The 13,184-nt window shown below is 27.0% G+C and overlaps 1 protein-coding gene across 5 annotated transcripts in view; it reads left to right on the top strand.

Annotated features, from left to right (window-relative positions):
- LOC117168910 (mucin-17-like) overlaps positions 1–13,184 on the top strand; it is a 169,259-nt gene that overhangs the window by 98,153 nt on the left and 57,922 nt on the right. For all 5 annotated transcript variants that reach the window (XM_033354849.1, XM_033354851.1, XM_033354850.1 and 2 more), the window contains exons 5-6: positions 4,383–5,945; positions 10,141–10,290. In XM_033354849.1, coding sequence (XP_033210740.1) covers positions 4,383–5,945; positions 10,141–10,290 — 1,713 coding nt within the window. The remainder of the gene's footprint in view (positions 1–4,382; positions 5,946–10,140; positions 10,291–13,184) is intronic.

A 13,184-nucleotide genomic window follows, 5' to 3' on the forward strand; every position in this document is an offset into this window, starting at 1 on the left:
TATAAAATATAAAATATAAAATATAAAATATAAATCTAAAATATAAAAAGAAAATATAAAATAAATTTTTTTTTGAAAATGCTTGAAAAAATGAAAATTAGCGATTTAATTTAATTAATTAATCTTCTAAAACAGAATTCACACTTTTTAACGTATTCCGATAGTTTACTCTTTTTTTAAGAATTTCTCTTTTTGCCCATTTTTTCAAAAAACTTTCCCTTTTTTCTACATTTTTTTAAATAATTGAATTTATAAAAGCCGATAAGAAAATCCAAAAAAAAATGTCTTCCAAACTCGTAATTGAACTCTTTTGCTTAAAAGTGCTACTATTTGCTTGAAGGTTAAACTTTCTTGTTGAAAATTCTTTACTTTTAGATTGGAAATTAATTTATTAACTTAAAATCTAATAATACTATTTATAGCCATGATTTATATTTTTCAATTGAAAATTAACTACTAAATTTTGTATTTGGAATTTGTTTTCCTTGATTGAACTTTTAACTGATTGGTTTAAAAATAAACTATCTTGATAAACAATAATTTTATAATTTTAAGGTTTATATTTTTGTTGAAAATTGGTTTTTTCTTGGTTGAAATTAAATTTTTTTAACTGCAAATTGAACAATAATATTTATCATTATAAATTAATCGTCTATGGTTGAAAATTATACTATTGAATTTTTCATAGAGAATTTTTTTTTCGGTTAAACAATTAACTACTTGGTTGGAAATTCAACTACTTTTTTAAATATTCACTTTATTTTGTTGAAAATTAACTACTTCCTGAAAAATTCGTTCTTTGTCAGTTGAAAACTAATTTTTCAACTGAAAATTAAACTATTACTTTACATGTTAAAAATTAATCACTTTTAGTTGAAAATTCATCTATTTAAAAACTAATTTACCTATTTGCTAGAAAAATAATTTTTCGGTTGAAGATTCATCATATTAGTTTGAAATTAATTCTTTCGGTTTAGCAATTGACTATTTTGTTGGAAATTTGTAATTTCTGTTTTTAAATTGATTTTTAACTCAAAATTTGACTGAAAATTGATCGTTTTTAGTTTTAAACTGAACTCTTAAATTTTGCATTATGAATACACCATTTATAGTTAAAAGTGCAAGCACTTGGTTGAAAATTGATCCACTGTATAAAAAATTCATATTATTGATTAAAGATCTTACTATTTTGCTCAAAGTAATTCTTTTCTACATAAAAACTAAATTTTTAACTGAAAATTTTAATACTTTATTATTGCAGTAAAATCGATTGCTTTTCGTTGGAAATTCAACAATTTGTTGGAAAACTTATTTATTTTGTTAGAGTTTCCTCTTTTTTAGAAAATTCTTCTTCTTGATTGAAAATTCAACTTTTTGTTTCTAAATTTAACTATTTATTTTTAAATTCTTCTGTTTGGTTTGAAATGCATTTTTTAATTAAAGATTAAAATATTTTGTTGAAAATGAGTTCCTTTTTAGTTTAAACTTTTTTTTAACTGAAAATTTGACCCCTGTATTTTAGTTAACATTTCATAGGTTTTTAGATGAAAAGTCATTTTCTTGGATGAAGATTTAAATATTTTATTAAAAATTCTTTCGTTTTTTATGTAAAACTTAATATCTTTAACTGAAAATACGAATGCTGTATTTGGGTTTGAAGATTGATAGTTTTAATTTTAAACTTTAACTGTTCAATTTTGCATTGAGAATTCTACTGTTTTGGTTAAATGCTTAACTCATTTTTTAAAAGTACAAATAATTATTTTAAAATTCATTTTTTGGTTGAAGATTAAACTGAATTATGAAACATTTGCAATTTTTTGGCTAAAAACGAATTCGTTTAACCGATAGTTCTGCAGCAATTCTATTATTTATTGAAAATTGATCGGTTTTAGATTAAAATTTAGTCCTTTGGTAACGGATTGAACTTTTTTTTAAAAGATCTCTCTGTTTAATTGGCAATTTTCGTGTCACTAAAAGTTAATTAATCCTATATTTCTTTGAGAAATTATAGTTTTTAGTTTAAAATTCAACTGTAAAATTTTTCAATTAGAGTTCACCTGTTTAATTATTCAATGCAAACTGTAATGTTTTAGTTAAAGATATAACTAATTTTTTAAAAGTACAAATACTTTGTTAGAAATTCATTTTTTGGTTGAAGATTAAACTGTATTATGGCAAATTTGTTCTTTTTTGCTAAAAAACTTAATTTTTTAACAAAAATTTCAGCAATTCGATTTTTGGATGGAATTGATAAAAGTTTATTTCTTTGGTAAAGGATTGAATTATTAAAAATTCAACCAATCTATTAAAAGTTGAAAGACTTTACTAGACATTATTTTGATTGCATTAAGATTAAAGAGTTTTGTTATAAATTCGTTCTTTTTTTTTATATAATATTTTTTTATTCAAACGTTTATACATTTTATTGTTAGCTAAAAATTAATATTTTTTCTAATAGTTTAAAATTAAACTGATCAATTTTTCATTAAGTACTTAACTATTCACTTTTTTCGGATAAAAAAATCGTTTACTTGGTTAAAAGTTTAACTACTTTGATAACATTTATGTTATAGTTTTAAGCTTGAACTATTTTAAACTATTTTGAATGAAAGTTCATCTCTTTGGTTAAAAATTCTCTTATTTGGTGTGAAATCCATTTTTTTTCAAATTGTTCATTATTTTAGTTTGAAATTAATTTCTTTGGTAAAAGATTGAACTATTTGATTGAAAATTTGTCTTTTTTGGTTGACTATAATTATTTCTGAATTAAGTAAATAACAATATTTTAGGTTTTAATATTAACTGTTACAAGTTTTGTTTAAAATAAATATTTTCGCTCAAATTGGGCTGTTTTTTATTCTAAATTGAAATCGTTTTTCAAGAAAAATATGAACTATTATTCTTTTCGCTAAGGATTAATCTCTTTTGATTTATAATTGAACTATTTGGTTAAGAGTTGAATCTGTTTGCTAAAAATCAATTTTGTACGAAAATTCATCATTTTTGTTTACAGTTTAACTATTTTGTTGAAGATTAAATGATTTAAAACAAAAATTAACGATTGTTTTGAAAATTTAATTATCTTGTTTTTATTTCATTTAAAATGCAACTATTAATGTTTGAAGCCTAATATTTTTTGCTAAAAAAAGACGACCATTTGGTTGAAAATTCATCTTTGCAGTTTGAAAAATTCAACTATTCGTTTAAAAATCTCCTCTTTTGCTTCAAGCTTTAACTAATTGGTTCCAAATGCAACTGTGTGTTCACAAATTAATTTGTTACAAATTTAAATGTTCAATTTTCAATATTTACAATATTAAATTCTTTCCTGGTTAATCATTAATTTTTTCGGATTTAAAAGTCAACTGTTTTCTACAAAATTCAACTTCTTATTTATATTGAATTCAATATGGCCCCAATGAATAAATTTTATTCACAATAATTTATTCCCTGTAAAGTCTGGTAAAATAATATTTTTGATTTTATTTTAGGTGTTTATCAAATAAAATCTAAAACCAAATTTCAGCTCAAAGGCTTAGGGGGAAGGTTTCGTAACTTCGATGTCACCATGAAACGTTTAAGATCTATGTGATGACCTGTAACAAAAAAAGTGTGGGAGGATGGGTTGAGGGGGGTGGCAAAATTTTCCACAATAGGATGACGTAGTTTTCAAACGGCCCCACAAATAAAAATCAAAAATCATTAGTATGATTAAATGTCAACAATGATGGAATCTTATCTAGGACCTACAATTCATAAATCAGAAAACTGATTAAGGGATCATGCAGGTGATTTCATTTGAGTGATTAAGGCACTGATAGTTTCTTTTTTAACTCTATAAAGACCGATTGAACTTTCAGTTACTCTCATCTTCAATGCGATCGTGGTTCGAGTTCGTTAGACAACGCATCTTTCAATGGATCTTCTCCTTACTGCATTTCACCATATTCTCCTACATCTAACGAGAAATCGTTCACTTGATCCACGATGACGGTGACAAAAAAAACAAATTAAAACAAGAAAACGAGTATAGAAATAAAAATAAAATAAAACAGTGGCCACATTATGTCACGTTCCTTCCTCCGACTAGCTATAAAATAATATTTACTGCTCTCGCGATCTTTGCACTATCTTTTCACGAGACAAAATTAGCACACCGGTCTTGTATCGATTTTCTTTTCACTTCTTTCGCTTGGAGTTTCATCGAATGCCTACTAATCTAACACAATCTATCCTGCTTCGGAATGCTTTGGGCAATTTTCTTTGGAGTAAATGGAAGCTGAAAACTGAAAACAAGCCACGCTTCCTTCGGGTCAACAGGATACCAAATTTGTGTCAAAATTCTGAATCCTAAAGGGGATATTCAACGACCTTTTCAGGGCCACAAGAAGTCACCTTCTGCGCATTTCTCTGCAAGGTCAAGAACAAAATTGGAAAATGCTTTGAAGCTAGTGAAACCTGAGTTGCTTGACGAAGAAACTGATTCCAAAACCACGTCTGGACCACAAAATGAGCAGACAATTTTTGACCATGAGAATAACAGAAGATTGGAGAACAGGTTGTCTGAAATCAACTCGGAGAGTTCTCTTGGACAAGAGAGTGTGGTCAAGCCCGAGTGGAAACTGAAAACGGAAACCAATCCCAAAAATGAAAAAAGAAGTTCCAAATCAAGAGTCAAACAAGGAGACAGTTTCACTTCAAGAAGCAAGACAATCGGAGAAGATACTGAAAACAGTATTCTTGAAAGTTCAACCGAAGTGTCTCGAATTGAGAAATCGAAAGTTTCTTTTAAATCAAGGAACAAATCTCAAGTGGAAATCAATAAATCTGAAATTGATAACTCTATAAGAAAAGGGAAGTCTGGATCATCTTCCAGAGAAAAGAAGATTCCTGAGAATGTTACGGTAACTACAATCAAGCCTAAGAGAACATCACCTCGCCGTTCAGTGAAGAATCCAGAGGAAGAAGCTTCCAAATTCAAGCCGAGAAAACCAGTTTCTAGATATCGTAATGCTTTAAAAAATCCTGTTCAGAATCATCTTCAGAATACCGCAACTACAGAAAAGCCTAGGCCTAAGTCTTACAGTTTGAGACGTCTTAAAACTTATGATTCAATTACCCTGAATCCAAGAGATGAAGAAGCAACAATGATCCCAACCGTTTCCAATTTTCCTGCAGAAACTACCATTACCCCTGTGACGAAAAACTATCTTTCAGTAACAAAATCTGTCATCACAAAAGTCTCAGAGGAGATTTCTACAAAAAGATTGAAAGCTTCGGCTTTTCACGATCTCAGTAAAACTAGTGAGTCTGGAGACAGAAACTCTAAAAAGCTTAATTACAAATCGGAAAATTTGAACGAGGTTCCTAACGATGATGATGATTCAACCACGATCAAAATTGTAAGACCGACTAGCAGGTATGCTAGGAAGAAGACTGATCTTTCAAAAACTTTAAGTCCTACTTCCAAATCTTCACTTTCTGTTCTCAAGACTGCAAACTCAGTTTCTAAAGAAAATCAGAAGGGTACGCAGAGACGAGAATTCCAACCAAGAACCGCAACCTATCGAAGACACTTGGAACTTCCACTTGGCTTGGTTAGGTCCCTCACTGCTCAACCAAACAGTATTGCTACCATTCCTAAAGCGGAGAGATTACAAGCTGCGATCACCTCGACCAGTCGTTCACCACTGTTGGTAAGGCAGAAGCCCACAGTCAGTGTGGTGTCTAATAATTCCAACAGCTCGCAGCAGCAGTCTCTTGGAGTCCTAAATAGCAGCAACAGGTCCAGTAATATCTTCAGCCCCACCAGGAGTGTCCTTCTAACTGCCGGAAATAATTCTCTTCTTGAGCAAATCAGAAGCACGGTGGCGCCTTTGCTAGGATCCTTGGCAGCCAGGAGTCCTGTCTTCTCTGGCGTATTCAACAATGAGACCAATGTTGTAAGATTTTTTTATACAATTATTTTATCTAGATTTATTCGTAATATTAAATACGATGCAATTTTTCTTTAAAATATTTTTAAATATTTCAAAGGATTTCAAAAGATTTGCCAGTTATCCAGGAATTTAAAAGGATAGCAAGTGTGAGAAAATTTTGGAAAGTCAGGGAATTTTAAACTGGTCGTGTTTATCAGGGAATGTCAAGGAAAACCTTAAAGAGTCAGGAAATTTTTTTAGAATGATTCTAAGAAATTTCCAACAGATATAATGAATTTGACGAGATTCGAAGGATTTAAGGACATTTGAAAAAATTCCAAAAAATTTTAAGATCGTTAAAAAAATTTCAAATTATTTTACAAAGTTTCAAAGAAATCGAATTTTTTGGGCATTTAAGAAGACTCTGAGAAATTTTTAGATATTTAAAAAATGCGAAGGCCTTTCAAGGATTCAGATACAATTTTATTCGGTTTTAAAGAATTTACTTAAATTTTTGAAGATTTAGAGGGATGTTATAGGACCTTTAAGGTTTTAGGATATTGTAAGATTTCAGGAGATTTTCAAGAAATTTTAACGGATTTTATCACATTTACGAAAATTTTGAAAACTTTAAGGGACTAGAGAAGACCTCAAGGTATTTCAAACATTTTTTCGAGATTTTAGCAAATACTTAATTTCATAGAATTTCACGACTTTTACAAGTGATTTTATAGGATTTCGAAGATTTTAAGAGTTTTTAGTTTCTTTCATTTCAGGGGAGAAACTGGTACAGTGGTGTCAAAATGAGGAGGAAGAATTTTATTCTTTGAACTGAACAAAATTTTCTTATGGATTCGAAAATGATGACAATTCTTTTTTATTTACAGATTATGGTATTTCTTCGAATAAAAAATATTTTTTTCAACAGCTGTGCAATTTAATCAGAATTTTTTTTAGGTTTAAGTAAAATATAGTTTGATTCTTCGATATGAACTTAAGTTAAATTTGTAATATTTTTTAATTACCAGTTAATACCAAAAGCTATCATAATTTTTGTACCTGTAGGTGAATTTTTTTTAAATTTTTTAAATTAAAAATCTTTTAGCTTCTTGCCACTCCATAGAATTTTTTTTCACAAAGTTCTTAGAGATTTTATTGGTAAGCTCACGTCACGAAAGTTTTTACACTATTCATTTTTGATTATTTAAAATTTTGTATTTTCTAGAATCTAGAATATAGAAAGCCTTCATAAGCAATATTAAAACGCATTAATTTCCTATGGTATAGTTGTAAACAAGATTTTTTGAGAATTGGGAAAAAACTATTTTTGCCAGTGATAATGAATTTCAGTGATTTCGTCAAATTTAAGCAATATTTCAAGAATTTAAAAATATTTCTAAAAATATCTGGAGGTTTTAAGGTATTCCAAAGAAATTATACTTTTTAAAAGACTTCCACGAATTATAAAGCTTTTAAAATAATGTCAAGGGGTTTTCAAATATTTCAACCAATTTGAAAACGTTTTATCCTTTTCCAGAGATTTAAAATATTTCCACGTATTTTAGGAAATTTCGAAGCACTTCAAGGGAACTTGTAGGGTTTTTAAATTTACAAATAATTTCTTGGATTTCAAGAAATTCCAAAGAATTTCAAGATATTTCTAGTGAACATAAAAAAATGAACTAAATATTTTAAAAAATTTGATTCCTAGCGATTAAAAAGATTTTGAGGGATTTCAAGGTATTTCAAAATATTTCACAAGATAAAAGGATTTCAAAGAGATTCATAAAAATTGAAGTATTTTTTAGAGAACTTTGACAATATATGTTTTTGTTATTTGTTAGAGAATTTTGTGGGATTTCTAAACATTTCTGTTTATTTTAAAAGATTTCATCGGGTTTTTTAAAGATTTCATGGTATTTATGGTGAAGTTTGGAAAATAAATTAAATTAAGATAATGTTCCAGAGATTTACAGAATGTTGAGGCATTTGGAAAAATTTATTAGGATTTCAAAAGATTGTCAGAAATTTCCGGATTTAGGGATTCTAAAGATTTCAGGGGATTTGCAGATATTCAAAGACATTTCAAAATGATTCGAGAATTTCGTCATGAAATCTCTAAAGATTTTAAGGAATTTAAACTTTTTCTAAGGATATAATCGTTTTTGTTTTATTTTGGAAAACTGTAATAAATAAGTTTAATTCAAATTACATTTGAGGGCTTTTAAATTATTTATTCTTTTCAAATCGATTCTTAAGTTTTTTAAGAGATTTAAAGGAATTCAAAAGGGTTTTTTGGGATTTTTAAAGCCATACAAAATGTCAAGGGATTTGAAAAAAATTTGTAGAATTTCCAAAGATGTTTAGGAATTTCTAAATTCAAGGATTACAAATATTTCCAGGAATTTAAAACAATTCCAGGAAATCCAAAAATATGCAAGGATTTTATTAAATCTCCAAAGATTTCAAAAAATTTCTGAGATTTTTATAGATTAAAACGGATTTTGAAAAAAAAACCGTAATAAATTAATTTATTTTAAATTGTATGCAGGGGATTTCAACTGTTTTATTCTTTTTAATCGATTTTTATATTTTTCAAATATTTTAAGGGTTTCTAAGGGATTCTGAAGAAATTCAAGAGATACAGAAAGTGACGAGGGATTTAAGAGTGTTTTATCAAATTTCCAAATATATTTAGGAATTTCCAGTGAATTTTAGCGAACAATTTAAATTAATTTTCAATTGATTCCCGCCGAATCGATATATTTTATAGGATCTTAAGCTATTGCTAGGGATTTTACAAAGATTAAAGAATTTCACCATGAAATAGCCAAGGATTTTAATGAATTTAAATGATTTCTAGAAATATACAAATTTTTGTTTTGCATTAATAAAACTGTAATATATAAGTTTAGTTCCAATTGCATTTAAGGGCTTTTAAATTTTATTTTTTTTTTAAATCAATTTTTACGTTTTTAAATTTTTTTAAGGATTCAAAGAGATTTTTTGGTATTTCAAGAGGTAAACAAAATGTCGAAAGTTTTGCAAAAATTAGTTAGGATTTTCGAGGATGGTTGGGTATTTCTAGATTCAAGGATTACAAAAACTTTAGGCGATCTAAGAGATTTCAAGAAATTTTAAAAAGATTCAAAGATTTTCTTAAATCTCCAAGGATTTCAAGAGGTTTCTAGAATGTCCAGAAATTGAAGCGATTTCTTTAAACAAATGTTAATAAATAGATTAAATTTAAATTTAATTTAAGGTCTTTTAACTGATTTATTCTTTTTTAATCTTTTTTTTTTTTAATTTGAAGGGGTTCTAAGGGATTCTGAAAAAATTGAAGAGATACAGAAAATGACAAGGGATTTGATAGCATTTTATAAAATTTCCAAAGATTTTGAGGGATTTCTAGTGAATTTTGGAGGACAAATTAAATAAATATAATATATAATAAATACCTCCAAGAATTTAAAAAGATTGTACGATTTCCAGGAATGGAATCGATTTCTTTGAGAAAAGCTCAATAAAAAAATTTAAGTGAAATTATATTTGAAATTCGAAACATTGTTTAGAATTTCTAGTGAAGTTTGGAAGATAAATTAAATAAATTTTCAAGAAATTCCCAGCGTTTGTAAATATTTCCTGTGATTATAAAATACCTTCAGACATCTTGCAAAGATTGAAAGATTTGATCGAATCACCAAGGATTTTAGAAGATTTTAAAGAGTTCTTAGAATGTTAACGTTTATTTCTAGAAAACTTTTATAAATAATTTCAATTCAATTTATATTTAAGTAATTTCAAATGATTTAAGAATTAAATTAGATATTATTTTAAAAGATTTCTGCAGATTCCAAGAATTCAAGCAGAAAGGATTAAGGCTCATAAGACCTTCAATTATATTACAGATTTTCGGGGATTTTACAAATTTTTGCAGGTTTAAAAAATTGTTATGGACATAAAAAAATATTTGAAGTCATCAAATGATATAATATTTCAAAAAGTTTTTATATTAAAATTCTTCCTTTGCAGTTTCTCTAAATTTCACATTAAATCCTTCAATATTGTGTTATTAATCTTTCTTATGCTGATTATCCTATAATTTTTTACTGTCATTTGCAATACTACGTTTTTATTTAAAAAATTAAATTAAATATGACTAGATTATGATTTTTATTTTATTTGTGTGATAAATATTAACCTTTCACACAATTATCAGAATACTGCCGTCAGGATTACTCCAAATGGATCTCCCCCGAGATTCAGTGCGAGATACAAGGGAGCGGAGCTATTCGTAAGAAAACCATCAATTTATCAACAGAACATTCCGTCAATTACCAGCTCCAGCTCTCCGTTTACACCAGTCGAGGTAAGAAACTTCTCGAAAGTCAGAGGCTAAATCAACTTTTTGTTTAGCAAGCTCTAATGATAATTCCAAAAATAAAGTTCCTTTCAGACTTTCCAAAAATAAATAATTAAGTGTAAATATTATAATGTAGCGTGAATAATTTTTCACGTGAGCGATTTTTTTTATTATTATAGAAAACACTCTTGTAAATATGTTTATACAACCATTGTTTTAATTAGGTTTATTGTATTATACACATTTGCCAACAAAATGGAAACGAAGTCCTTGCATTGATTCACCTGGTTTTATATCTATAAGACAGGCACGCAAAAAACATAAAATTACGGTAAACTATACTACTATATCTATACATGTTTGGGGTCGCTGAATCCGAATCTGGTGTCCAAATTTTTACACTACGTCAGAATTTTGAAAAAAAAACTTGCTTTGTGGTAGTTTTGTTTTTAAAAAATGGCCAAAAAGCTGGTTTTCTCAAAAAATCGATGTAATAAAGTATATATACAATCAGAAAAGGATTTATCGACCCCAAGAGTATATAGGTGTAATGATTGAGTTTACCGCACATGACACGTTTATGTTTATTTAACTAGAAGTTTCTCAAACGTCAGGTTCGCACTATTTTTAGTTTTTAAAAAATGGCCAAGAAGGCTAATTTTCTCGAAAAGCTGACGTAGTGGAGAAGACCGGATACCAGATTCGGATTTAGTGACCCCAAAGAAAGATAAACTTATGGTGGTCTAGTTCACCGCACATAATAGTTTTATTTTTTTGTGTGCCTGTGTAATTTTCGAGGGGTTATTTACTTCTAAAATCATGAAAATCTCGTATTTGAATTTTTTTTGAAATCGGATTCAGCGACTTAAAATTCTAGATCTCTGTCTGCGACCCGATTGTTTTCTTCAGATCTCTCAAGAATCTTTCCGAGATTCACGAATAATTTTGATGACTTAAACAAATTTTCCAGAACTTGAATCAGACTTGAAACTGTCCTTCAATTGTTTTTGAATTGGTGTATTTTGAAAGAAAAATATTTTTACCTAAATTACCTAATGTGTTCCAAATAAATTTAAAATTCAAAATCAAAGGTTTATAGTAATTGAAAGGTTTCATTTAATTTTTAATCCCATTCCAATATTGGCCCAGTAAAAAGTATTATATTTATAATTAGTTTAATACAAAATTGTTAATTAAAAAAAGTTGTTGTCATATTTATCATCATTTAACTCTCTAGGGGTGCCTGAAACATCCTAAAAAATAAATATCCTTAGGCAATAAAATTTCTGAAAAAGAAAATATTCTAAATATAGATAATTGCCGAAAATATAAAATCGGAGAGAAATAAAAATCGTGATTGGGAAAATTCTCGAATAATAATGTTTCCTAACAATTTATAAAATTTTCAAATTTGAATATTTTTGACAATTTATGATATTACCGAATTTGAAATTTCCCGAAAAATTAAATTTTCAACAGAAGATTACCGAATTATAAAATCTGCGATATTGCAAAATCCCCAAAAAATGCCTAATCAAATTATTTTATTTTATTTTAGCAAATAAAAGTACATAACTTTAATTTAAAAAAAAAGTTTGTTGATCATTTAAATTAGGTAATTATTTAGTGTCTAAAATTGAGCAGCGTCGGAGATTTTGTAATTTCATAGCGAATTTAATTATTCACAAATTTCCAAATTCGGCAATATTATAAACTGGCGAAAATTTTCATATACGGCAATACTAAAAACTGTTCAGGAATTTTGCAATTCGGGATTCTTATACTTCAGCAATTTTATAATTTCAAGAAATTCGCATTTCTTTTTTTTTCTTCGAAAATTTTATATTCTTTGGTATTTTTCAGTGGTCCCACTGTTCATTTAAATTTTGCAATTATAAGTAAAATATTAAAATATGAACAATTACAAAATTATTAATCAGTTTTAAATGATTTAAATTAAAATGACTTTACTTTTAATATGAAAAGTGTTCAGTTAAAAAAATTTATTATTTAACTTTCAATGTTTTAACTTAAAACTGCTTCAAATATTATCATTTTGGAAATATACCATTTTTTATTTATTATGATGATTCTCAAAGCATTATTATTTATTATTTATTATTATTACGTTGATTTACATTTTTTGACCAGTAATTTTTGAACTCTTTAATATGTGAAGGTTGAAAATTTCTCAGTTAAAATTTTAATTGCAAAATGTCAAAGTTTCCATTTTCTGTAACCAAATTTGTAAACACAAATTTTATATACTATTTATTTTTATTTTATGCAACAATTTTCTAGTTACTAACCTACTAATAATAATAATACATGCATTCTATATTTTTATTTGAATCGTCAACATTTTAGACCATCTAATTATAATAGCTTTAATTTTAAAAATATTAGTTTGAAACATTTTAACATCAAAATGCACAATTTAAAAAGATTTTTTCTACATTTTTTTTCTTATATTATTATATGATTAATAATTTTTTCAGTGATGGGCTTAGAAAAATTGTATTTTTTGAATTAAAAAAAAAATAAGTTTTTTGATGAATATAAGATTCTTTATTATTTTACTTGAAATGAAATATAATTTTCTGTTTGTGAAAATATTTTTGTCATTTAGAAAAAATCATTAACATAGTATAATTTAAAATGATTTTTCGAAAGTCATAATAAAGTTACTACTTTGTATTTGATCAGCAGCTTATGAAAATACTAAATTTAAGACCCAGTACAAAAATTGTATCTCTTTATTCTAAATTGTTTAAGTTATAAAATAAACAACGTTACTTCGCGAAAAATTCAATAATTTCTCCGCCGCAAATTCATTTCATCTGGGATCTCCGAAATCTTTTAAATTTTAGTCTGATTGGTGTCATAATGTATCTTCGATT

The sequence above is a fragment of the Belonocnema kinseyi genome, chromosome 3 (genome assembly GCF_010883055.1).
Source record: "Belonocnema kinseyi isolate 2016_QV_RU_SX_M_011 chromosome 3, B_treatae_v1, whole genome shotgun sequence".
NCBI classification, from domain to species: Eukaryota; Metazoa; Arthropoda; class Insecta; order Hymenoptera; family Cynipidae; genus Belonocnema; species Belonocnema kinseyi.